Below are 13,004 nucleotides of genomic sequence, written 5' to 3'. Positions count from 1 at the left end.
AAAATTTTGGGACATGATTTATATGCATATAAAAAAGTAACGGGATTCCAAGGGGATTATCTACAACTAGTGCATCATTAACAAGTCGAAGAACAAAGACAACAACAACACACACTTATCAGATTCAGTCCACAACACATTACACAAAAACTTAGAATAGAGCACTATTACACTTCTTAAGGAAAAAACCATGACATTCAACTCTCAGTTTTCAATCTTTATCCTGGCAGGTGAAGATATAAACATGTGCGCAATTTTGCGCCTGTCCCAAGTCAGGAGCCTCTGGCCTTTGTTAGTCTTGTATGATTTTAAATTTTAGTTTCTTGTGTATAATTCGGAGTTTAGTATGACGTCCATTATCACTGTATTATTATGCATATTTTAGGGGCCAGCTGAAGGACACCTACGGGTGCGGGAATTCTCGCTACATTGAAGACCCATTGGTTGCCTTCGGCTGTTGTTTGCTCTATGGTCGGGTGGTTGTCGCTTTGACATATTCACCATTTCCTTTCTCAATTTTATGTTTTTTGTATTTCATCCCGCAGCATTTTTTTTTTGGGGGGGGGGGGGTAAAATGTATATTTAGAACCATGGTTGACACTAAAATTACACATCTATGATAAAAATTGAACACTTTATTTTTGCCATGGATGATTATTTTTTTTTCTGTATTGTGCTTTTCAAAAGTGTATCTTTCCGAAATAGTGAATGCAATTTTGGAGAACATTTTTCTTCTCCAAGTCTTAATTCAAGATTGTGACTGAATGGAGTATAAGCGAGCCAAAAAATAATGTGACATATGTATAACTGCAATATGATATTTGGTGGAATAAGAGGTTGAATAAGTTAACAGGCGGACTCTTATAGTTTGATAAAATTTTAGAGACTGATTTGTTTTAATCTAAAAATCAGTTGTATCCAATTTTCATAGACTCTACAGAAATACTTTCATAATGTATATCGGTTTGCCAGACTTGATTATACATGAAGATCTTGCTCTATCAGCTCTATTCTGTCGCCTATTTCAAATCTCCAGGGGCTGTTTCTTGGCACCAAAAGAATCGATGTTCATTATTGAATCGTATATTTTTTTTAATCTGTGGACCAACAAAATAGAAAATCTTCACAATATAAAAATATCTGCCAATTTTTTAAAGATTTTCCCTATATATATCTTTTGTATTTTTGGCGTCTCGTAATGTTAATTTCAAGAGATCCTATCTCAAAAACAAAACACGGTTACTTCCTTTTTTATTTTATTATATGGTGTACTTTTACAAAAAGAATCTGTATGTGAAAAAAAAATCTATGGAGTTATTAAGTACACTTCGCCTGAATAGAAACTGGATCTATTTTTTAATTTTCATGTTACTTCATGTTATTTTTTTGGTTGATAACAGATTCTTCATGTATTTAGTAAGCAAGGAATTTGTTGATATGTCATAATGTGTGTCTATATTATTGTTTGATCGATTTGAATAGCTCATTAGAGCTGGTGTAACTTTGGCCTAGGTCAAAAACCAAGAAGTCATGGCCTGCTCAAGTGTTTCTTGTCAAAATACAGTAACTGTTATTGTCCTCGAGATCAAAGTTCAAGGTCACATAAAGGTCATACTTATTTGGGAACACCACCTCGTGGTGATACATCCACATGCCAAAGATGTAAGTCCTAGGTCAAAAGACGAAGAAGTTATGGCCTGATCATGTTTCTTGTAACAAGAAGGTCATCATGATACAAAACACTTACCTCATGATGATATATCCACATGCCAAATATCTAAGACTAAGGTCTAGATCAAAAGAAAAAAGTGATGGCCATTATGAATGGATCTTTCTCTTATCCACTGAGCCAATTTTAGGATGGGGCATATTTCAAACTTTAATAGAGAAACATCTGGTGGTTAAAAACTTATATGTTTTTGCAAGAACAACAAACTGATATATAGCACTACACAGAATAAGTTTTTTTGAGAAAAAAAAATAAGATACAAAAAAAAAAGTCATTTTTTTCTTCATTTTTTTTCTTCAAAATACTAGATCGATCAATTTACTTATGGGGGCTGAATCTGAGACACATATTCCGGAATTTTCACTGTTCGCCGATATTAGCATGTAAAAGGTGACATATTTGAGTAGCCAAATCTTTTAATTTTGTAAACTAAGAGGACAGGTTATCTATTTTCTGCACTATTGAAGCAAGATTTTCATTTTCATTAAAGCAAGGGACTCACGGATTATTTATTTTCACAACTATATCTAAAATATTCGAGAACATACATCTTTAAAGTTATTTGTTTATTATAAATAATACATGTATAGTCAAGTCATTATGTACCTTTTAATCATAATTGATCATCATCCCCTGCAGAAATGAATCTTCTATATTTCCAACTGCATATACATATTTTCATACATACACAGTGTATCTAGCCTTTTAAAAGTATTGGGCAGAGCGAGGCCAAACATTTTTTTGAAGGGTTTTGGAGCCATTGAAGGCCCAATAAGCTATAGAACAAATGATGCAAAATCATGCTTTCTGGGTGTTCCCCAGACCCTTCCTTAATCTGAAATGCAAGCTCTGTTTTAATAATTTTTTGACAATATTTTGATCAAGTTAATAACAAAATTACTAAATTACAAAAGGCCTGAATGCAACACTAACAGAATACAGAAGGGCAATCAATGAACAATAGACAACTAAATAAAAAACATTGATCCCGAAAAATCATGCAGCGGCTACGTCTGAGGGAGAACATAACTTGCTTCTTGTCGAATTTAATATGGAGACGAGCGTTTGGTTTTGAAACTTCCTACATGAGGCATTTGCCTCAATGTAGTTATGGCCCTGTAATAAAAGTGAGGTCAGTGTTCCTGAGAAAATATACCTCAAGTTAAATGAAACCAATTTTCAGACATTTCAAATATATTTAAATGTTTATAAGATGTTTAGCTAGGACTAATTTATAAATGATAGAAAAGCAAGAAAAAATATACGACCGTATTTTAGAGGGGGAAGTGTTGTGTACCCCTTTTAACTTGTCGACTGACTGACAGTTCTGCAGGTCAAAATTTTGGGTTACAGTTAAGGTTAAATGTTATGGTTTTTGTTATGTTAGTATACAGTAAGTTTTACGGGTCGAAGGGTAGGTTTGAGTTATTGGCTAAGGGGATAAAGTTATGGTATGAGATGGGATTAGGTCACGGTTGGTGTATGGATTTTGGTTAGTTATGGGATAGGGTTATGGTTAACTGTTGGCTAAGCCGATAAGCGTTAAGCCAGTGATGATTTAGCCGGTCAGGGTCAGGACGGGATAAGTTCGAATTTCAGCTAATATAAATATTTATCAATACCACGGCGCAACTGTCAAGATTCCTCTCACTATAAAACAAATCATTGGTTTGATAAATCCATATTAAACGTGACAGTAGTACTTAACAGTAGTTAACAGGTAATTCTATGTATTATAGATTGAAAGGTATAGGTAGAAAAGTCCTTCAGCTGGTCAGAGAAACTGGAAAAATCTATGTATTATTCAATTATACTCAAAGTATCAAGTCCTTTCATGTAAAATGAGAAATGTGAGTAATACTTTTAATATTTTTTGACATATTTTTGTGCTCTGTCGTTTTAAATCATTAAGAAGTATTTAGACTAATCTAAAATATATACTGACATTAATCAATCTGAATAGGACCATGTTACTGAAATGTTTTTAAAAAACTGTCTAAAATAAAGATTTTCACATATCATTGAGGTTTTGTTTTTTTCTGTATCAATTATTGATTTTACTGGTTTATTATTGATTATTTTAGAAAAAGGTATATTATATATATTTTATTGTTATATTATTTGACCCAAAGCCATTTTAAACAATGTCTCGAGTATAACGGGTTTAAATTATTTTACCTAGACCTACCAAAGAAAGATGTCAGCCTCTATGAAAAATTTGACATTCTCTGTTTCTCGATATCTTTTAAAGCAGAATAGCATTACAAAACGTAAATAATTGTTCTTATTTCATTTTTGTCATCATTGAATTTTAGATGAAGGGTGTTATATTATCTGATGATGCTGAAGATGAAATGAATTTTTTGTAACAATTTTATAATTTTCTTCTGTTAGGTTTGGGAACAAATCCTCTTTAATATCAAAATGGTGTTTATACCTGTATACTATACAGGAATTACCCTTCTATGGTTGGATAAAAGTGGGTCTCATTAGGGTTTAAGCGTGATGCAGGATTGCCTATTTTTTGTAAGTGTAACATGAAAGTCAAATAATTGTGCCGTGAAAACGGGGAAATGAAATCAAGCAGGATATGTGAAATAACAAAAAGATAAGAATTGCTTATGTACGCAGTGTAAGCGGATATGGGAATCTGACAAAACAGTCAGCAGGATCCGGGATCAGAACCCCCCAATGAGACCCTCATAAAATTATCTCTTTAGAGGGATATATTTGTTTAGACTGGAGTTATAAAGTGTTTTTAAGCTCGGGATTCCGGGATTGACCCTTTCAGGATCTGGGAATTCTTTTTTGAATTCCATGATGTCAGGATTTAAATTTCTTTAAGTTCAGGAGCTCTGGATTACATGTTTGTAAGCCAAGGATTTCAGGATTAGAACCCCAACCCCATCCCCAGTTTTATGCTGAAGTGACAAATTCAGGGTCTTTTGTGTACCTTACTTAACACCTGATCAACAATAGGGACAGTTGACCTTTAAATTGTATGTTAAAAAGTTAAATCACAATAATATTGAACTCAGAGGAAAATCAAATCAGAAAGTCCATAATCACATGGCAAAATCAAATGACAAAACACATTAAAAATAAATGGACAACAACTGTCATATTCCTGACTTGGTACAGGCATTTTCAAATGTAGAAAATGGTGGATTAAACCTGGTTTTATAGCGCTAAACCTCTCACTTTGTACAACAGTTTCGTCAAATTCCGTTATATTTACAATGATGCGTGAACTAAACAGATACAATGTACATGTATAATAAATGAAATAGTCAAAATATGGGTACAGCAGTCATTATCGTGTTACAATATTAAAAGAAACAATTTAACAGAACACAAAAGCATCTATCAAATTAAAAACACATTCATTGTTTCGCGTGTTTGACGTCAGAAAATTTATAGGTCACATATTTTTGTCGTTCAATGTCTATACAAACAATTTTAAAATTTCACATGGACAATGTTAGCATACAGGGTTAAAAATCAAAAGTATGTACATTTTTTGTAAGAATTAATTTCAGAAATGGACAGAGATTTAAAATAGTCGAAAAGTTCTATAGAATTTATAAGAATCCACAAATAGTTCATTCCACTTTGCGTTTCAATAAATGATTAATCTCATAAAAATCACTAGCTGTTCTTTGATGCACAATTGAGTTGTATTTACTTAATTGTCACAGCTTTTCAATTAGGATGAACAAAAGATTGTATATTCAGTCAGTTTAGCAGTAAACTAGAAATATGCATATTGAATTAAGCACATCAATTGGTACATAAAATGTTGCAGGTTCTGTCATAAGTAGAAAAAACCACATTTTCTAAGTATGCTTCCATTCTCAATTTTATTTAAATCCATTGTAAACAAATATATCCCTCTATACTAGTATAAACCCCATATTGAGTTTGATCAATTTTACAGACTTTATCATTTCTTTTGTGATATAAATCAAAGTGCATCAAACAGCTAAACATTCTATACATCCATGACATCCTATCCATGAAAATTTAAGAAATATTAATGTATTATATACGTTTGTACTCAGATACTCAAGTTACAAAACATGTACATGTATGTGTTTTACCATACATATTACAAAAATTACATACATGTAAGCTGTGAATGGTCATTTTTGGTACACAACTGTAGTATCTGTTCTAAAAACATCAATGATGTCATTGTTAAAAAGAATGATATTAGATTGTTTTAACCTCTGTCTCTAACTGAAGCTGAATCCACTACAATAATGGAAAAAGGAAGATATTCCCAATTCACAACTTGAACTACTTGAAGACTTTTTATAATACCTTAATTTGTATATTTTTTTTTACATCATTACATGTATGTCAGATCTTTTGCTGTCTACCAATTGATATATACACATTTTAACAAGATGGAAAAATTTTATTCATTCCAGGCTTGTGGTTCACCAAACATTTTTTCACTAAGAAGAATCATAATTATACCAAATTACTCATGAAATGCAATCTTTTTTATTTTTTAGGATTTTTTTGTGAAACACAGGCCTTGTACTTGTTGATAAGGTACTGTCCTGTGATTGTGAATTAGAACAGCCAGTTTTTTATTGTGTCATTAGAAATATTGAGAAAATGTTTTTCTGTAATTAGGAATACAAAAAAATGCTTATTTTAGTTAAGCATAAAGAAATTAACCATGTTACCTATATGTTTACAGATGGAAGAATACACAGTAGTATACAGTGTTTGAGGAATAAATCTGGGGATGATAGGTAAGAACTTATTGTATCAATCATAAAATTATATACATTGTATTACAATGTATTTCATTTTTTTCATTTTTTTTTATTTTGTCTTTTTCACCTGTCTAAATTTGATTTAGGATTGTTTTAAATTGCCACCTTCTATATTCTTACATCTATTTCTAGTTAAACAGTATTGTATATATATATATTATTAATATTAACATTTTCATATGATCTTTTGATACTTGCCATATATCAGATATAACTTCTGTTTATTAATTTTGTGGGTTATTTAACAGACATAATCAAAACAGAAGCAGAAGATACCAAAAGAACATTTCAAACTCACGAGTTGAATAGAAACTGACAACACAGGGTTCTCGTTAAGGATTTTTGAAGGCGAGTCCAGGGACTCGTCATTTTTGGCCATGGTTAGTCCAACAGCAAGGAGAAGATATTTTATTGCAATATAATGTAATATTTAAGTTTCCATGGCCTAACAGAGCAATGAAATGACATTAAATTCAGATTACTTTTAAACTTTTGCTATAAAATGATGATATTGTGTTTAACTGTGTTTAGTTTATACAAAATATTTCTATCTTGATGCATCTTTGGACTCACTAGTTTTAAAAATGATGGGTCCAGACAGATTTTGATGAGTCCAGGACTCATGGACTCGCCTTAGTGAGAACACTGCAACACCATAGCAAAAAAAAACAACATTTCTGCAGAATACTACATATGAAACTACTGGTAAAGTCTAAGGAACATGAACCCCATTAAAAACTGGGGGTAATTTCAGGTGCTCCAGAAGGGTATGCAAAACTTGCTCCTCTAGTGACACCTTTACTTCCTATTTAAATACATTGATGTGTCATAACCAGTGATTTATAGATACATGTATAACTAGTTGTGCATTGAATAATTTAATATATCAAATATACATATAATGTCTGCAACTGACTATTAATTGTTTTATCTTACAGTTGTTTTGGTTTTTCAGTTATACTAAATATTGATTAACCCATAGGGCCTTGCATTGGAAATAAACACATTTATTCTAAAACCAGTGAGTTGTTGGCATGTCGGGTTATATTCTTCTCATATTATTTTATATTTTATGATGACACAGTACTAAACTGTGTCTCTTTGACACATTCCAAATTTCTATTCTAAATTTTATACTTGTTGGTGCATTAAGAGGTAGATTGATAAAACAATTAATCAACCTGATGATAATTGATTGTATACATACTTTTTTTCTGAATCAAGATTGGATATACTTTAAAATTGTAAATTAAATGTTTTTTAACAGATCACACTATGTAGCCTTATCTACAGATGAATCTACAGTTATTTGTTGGCATCCAGAACCAGAATTTCCATATGAATGTTCAAAGGTAAATGTTTATACCCTGCATATGATAGTAAAGAGGAGGTGTATGTTTTCTGGTGTGTATCCAGTAACAGGTTACATTTTTTTGTAAGATAGTCTATCATGAGGTTGTTGTATTGTGATCTTGAAACTTTTAATACACATCTCCGTTATAATGTTAACTTTTTGAAAATGTGCCAAATTAGGTGTTTTACCCAGATTTACAGTTTAATTTGTTTAACATTATTCATTTATATTCAGGGGCAAAATTCATTTTGCTTCCCTTGGTTCCTGTATCCTTTTTATGAACTGCTTTAATTAACAAAAGGATGTTTTTTTACCTTTACAGCCAATTCCAAGAAAAGCTGAAGAACTTGCAGAGGTAGGTTTGATCTTTTATTAGTATTAATCTTTATACAGTTTTAAAGCAAGGTTTTTTTTTTATATCTACATTTTTAGTTTTACAAATTAAATGTCAGATCTTCGTATAAATCTATTACATGTGCATAGTGTAGAGCTTGAAATATTAGTTTCATAAAAATACTTACAAGGCAAAATTATATATACAGTGATACGACCATTATTGAATACTGAATACTGAATTGTATACACAAATGACACATCAACAAAACAATAAACAAACCAAAGAAGACCAAGTAATCAAAACTCTTCAACAATGAACCTCAAAACTAAACGTAACTTTTCAGTTAGAATCATATTTGCCATGATTTTGAATTGAGTTATCTCCCTTTGTTCCTAATTGTGTATTATCTTACTTGGTTTTCTCTTGTTTTAACCATTACTAGTCTGAAGTAACTTCTTAAACTACTGGTAGTGTGTGGCATGTTAAAAAATGCATTAAATCTGACAATTTAAGTTGGATTATACTTAAATGACAAATCTGGAAATTTTAAAAATCAAAAGGGAGTTTTAAAACCTTGATCAATCCCAAAAATAAAAAAGTTTGAAAAAGATTTATCAAAGCATATTTTAGTTAATCCACAACATGTTAAAAAATGTCTCAAATCTAAGAGTTTTAGTCCCATAAATTCTAGAACAACAAGTAAAAAACACAAAAAAATAATAGGAAGCAATATTCAATGCAAATTTCATGAAATTTGATCCTAGCATTCCTATACGGTATGTGGAGGGCAGACAAAGGTAAACCATATTTCAATAGGGTTGTATATTATATGTTATTCAGGATCATCACAGGGGATACAGGCTCATATACACTGTCAGTTTTCTATATTTGGGTTAACAATTTTTTATATTTGTATAATAATATTACAGGGTGATTCTGCTCTTAAAGTTCAATATCATTTGGAAGACAAGCTACGTTTTAGAAAAGATGGACCTACAGATAAAGAACTAGCTAATATGTTCCACACAACAAAACATCCATGGTTCCCTAGGTAAGTTAAATATACAACTTTCTTGTCTTTTTTATGCTGTACATATTAACAATTGTATACTTAGTAAAGCTCTGGAGTTGGTTCCACTAAAATTCTTACGACTAAGATTGATTGTAAGTCATGAACAATTCAGTATACATGTACTTGCAAGTTTTTTTGTGAAAGGGACTCCTGATTGTGTGTCTAGTTTAAGTTATACTTTTGTTTATTTTACAAGTTTTTGGTTAAATCAGCTGTTCAACACAAAAATCAACCTACCTGTTCTGATAACATCTTTAATTAACCGGATTTTTGTGACAAAAATGTCGGTTATTGATTTGGGGATGTACAGCGGGCGGGCGGGCGGGCGAGCGGCAATCAAATGTTGTCCGTGCATTTACTCATTAAACGTTCAACCAAAGCTTTTAAAATTTTAATATGTTATTACTGACAACTATACGAAGGTCAAGTTCAATAATGGCGATTTTGACTTTTACCGTTCAGGAGTTATGGTTCTTGAAAGATTGAAGAATGGAGTTTCAGTCGTGTCCGTGCATTTACGCATGAACTGTTCTACCAAAGCTTCACAAATTTTAATATGTTGTTACTAATGACAGAATGGAGGTCAAGTTCAATAATGACGATTTTGAGTTTTACCGTTCAGGAGTTATGGTTCTTGAAAGATTGAAAAATGGTGTTGTCCGTCGTGTCCGTGCATTTTCTCATGAACCATTCAACCAAAGCTTTTGAAATTTTAATATGTTGTTACTGATGACAAAATAGAGGTCAAGTTTAATAATGACGATTTTGACTTTTACCGTTCAGGAGTTATGGGTCTTGAAAGATTGTAAAATGGCGTTTCCATTCACGTTGTTGCATTTACTCATGAACCATTCAATCCAAGCTTTTCAAATTTTAATATGTTGATACTGATGACAAAATGGAGGTCAAATTTGATATTGACGATTTTCACTTTCACCATTCATCAGTAATGGTTCTTGTGATATTGCCAGGACACAAATAAATGTTAATAAATCCGGTTTGCTGTCGTTGTGACAGCCTCTTGTTTTTATTTGAATTAAGAAAAATTGATCATGTCAGATTTAAATCACCATGTTCATTTTTTTGTCGTTTAGTTTATCTAGAATAATACCATTTTTGTCTATAATTTTTATAAATAAAACTCTTACATGGTATATCATATCAACATGACATTTAGTTCATTGTTAGATACTATGTGCAAATGAGTAGGATGTTTCCATCTATTGAGTTATGCCCCTTTTAATGTAAAAAATTAGGCCTGTCTAGCACCAAACTTGTCAACACAACTCTATGCCATGTGTTATTGTATCGAATAAATATACAATATTAGGTAAATGTCAGAAAAATGTAAACTTTTTGTATGAGGATGAGAAACTGGGGAATAGCAAGGTTTTACCGAGCCCTTTCCCAGTTTTGTGCCAAATACAAAAAAGTTTATATTTTTTCTGACATCGACCTAATACTGTTTTTATACTGCAACTCAAATTGATAAATAAATAGCTATTTAAATTGGAACACAAATTTCAAACTTATTTGCATCCCTTACTGAACCCCTGATACTGAACAAATTGTTCCATGATGAAATTGACATTGCACAAAATATAGCTGTGTTACTATGTTTAGGAAATAAACACAACTAGTTGCAGTTTTTAAAACTTGATATTTTGTGAGATCCTAATTTACAAATGAAAGAATGATCCATTTTATTGAGTTTTAACAGAAAATTGTCAGAAATATCTCTGAGCTAATAAAAAGTTATTGGCCCTGTTCAGCATTTACCTAGTTATGGCAACTCCTTTATGATTTATCATACCCAAATAGAAATTTGTATATTGTTAGATCCCAATATGCAGATATTCATGTTGGAAGGATCTTCTTAACTATGATTATCTGATGGGCAAATTTTTAATGGCATAAAAATAGCAGCAAGGGACATTTCATTACATTGTAGAAATCTTACCGGTATTCATTTTTTATTTTCAGACCACAGAAGAAATACAGGAAATCCAAATCTCCTAAAGACAGAGACCACATATAATATTTAGTCTAATCTTATGCAGTTAATCATACATGTGAATAAAATAGATATGCTTAATTCATCCGTTTATATATACTGCACGAGTCTAGCTTATGCCCCTAAGGCAAAATGTTGGGGGGATATCATCTTACCCTTGTCTGTTGGTTCCGCATAAGGTACATATTTTGTCCAGCTGATTCCTCCTTCAGTCTTCAGGATAGATCTATTATATAATGAAGCTGGCAAAATATCCACTGCCTTCAATTTATTGAAATTATTTCCAGCAACTATGATAGAAGGTCTGTTTATATTGTTAGCATGACATTGATTAAAAAGTTCTTTACTTTATGAAAATTTTGTGATTGGTAGCACATTTTTCATGAAGCCATTCATCATTCTACCTTTCTGGAATAGATGTCATCTCTGATTAAACAGTTTGACCAAATATTCCGAATGCACAATCATATATGATGTCCTTGTTCCTTCGAACTGCCAAGTCCATATCCTCAACATTGATATTGCTTACCATGTACATTTTTGTATTATTTTTCTCTTGATAATTTTGCAAAAATGTACAACATAATGGATCTATCAGTGGCAGATCCAGAAATTTCATAAACTGTTATCACAGAGATATGTCTGACCTTTTTTTAATATGCAAATATTCAAAGTCAATGATTAATTACTGAAGGTAGATGGCTAAACAATCTTCATGGAAATGAGATGTGCCAATGTGAATACAAATGCATAACCATTGACTTATCATAAGTCATTCCCTTAAAACAAGCCTAAACACAAACATTAACTTGGAAGTTATGTAAAAGTTTCAAAGTCAATGAACCATGATGAGGGGGTGGGGCTTTATTATCTCCATGGACACCAGACTTGCAAATGCCAATAAATTTACATACCAAATATCATTGAGATAACATAAACAGTTCATCTCAAACTGATCACATCACAAACTAATAGTAAATACATATAAACTAAGCAAATGTTTAAAAGTCAATAGACCATGACTAAGGGGTTGGGTCAAATAATCTCCATGGAAACAAGACATGCTAATGCTTATACAACTGAATACCAATTTAAATTGGCCTACCACTAATGGTTAACCTTGAACTGACCTAATCACAAACTAATACATGTAAACTTTAGCAAAATTTTCAAAGTCAATGGACCATGACTAAGAGGGTAGAGCCAAATAATCTACATGGAAATGAGACCAAGTATAATTGACCTGCCATTAGTGGTTCCCCATAAACTGACCTAATCAAACTAATACATATAAACTAAGCAAAATGTTCAAAGTCAATAGACCATGACTGATGGGGCAGGATAAAATAATCTCAATGGAAATGAGACATGCCAATGCTTATACAACTACATACCAAATATCATTGACCTACCAGTGGGGATTCACCATAAACTAATTCACCTAATTACAAACTAACACATTGTTGAAGCATCCGAAAAACAGCATATACTGTCTCGCTTTTGACTTCTTCAAGGAGAGACTAATAAAGGGAGCCCAGTCCAGTCATACTTCAGTGATTCCCTATATAATCAACTGAATTTTTCCCACATAAGAGGGGGACCGTAATCCACCCCTGACTTTTTCTATTGAACTTTTCCCTTGCCTTTTGTGTTTTTGCTGTGCATGTACTGATGGTGTCTCATGGATAAATACCATGTATACTTTCTT

The 13,004-nt window shown here is 31.8% G+C and overlaps 2 protein-coding genes across 2 annotated transcripts in view; both read left to right on the top strand.

Moving 5' to 3' along the window:
- Positions 1–13,004, top strand: part of LOC143049326 (beta-1,4-galactosyltransferase 4-like) — a 262,011-nt gene that overhangs the window by 125,270 nt on the left and 123,737 nt on the right. The window lies entirely within an intron of this gene.
- LOC143049238 (large ribosomal subunit protein mL42-like) lies at positions 3,886–11,377 on the top strand. Its single transcript, XM_076222948.1, has 6 exons — positions 3,886–3,999; positions 6,441–6,495; positions 7,787–7,871; positions 8,196–8,228; positions 9,140–9,261; positions 11,266–11,377. The coding sequence occupies exons 1-6, from the start codon at positions 3,927–3,929 to the stop codon at positions 11,318–11,320; spliced, it is 423 nt and encodes a 140-aa protein (XP_076079063.1). The 5' UTR covers positions 3,886–3,926; the 3' UTR covers positions 11,321–11,377.

Source organism: Mytilus galloprovincialis, chromosome 1 (assembly GCF_965363235.1).
Source record: "Mytilus galloprovincialis chromosome 1, xbMytGall1.hap1.1, whole genome shotgun sequence".
Lineage (NCBI taxonomy): Eukaryota > Metazoa > Mollusca > Bivalvia > Mytilida > Mytilidae > Mytilus > Mytilus galloprovincialis.
This window is presented reverse-complemented; position numbering and strand designations above follow the sequence as displayed.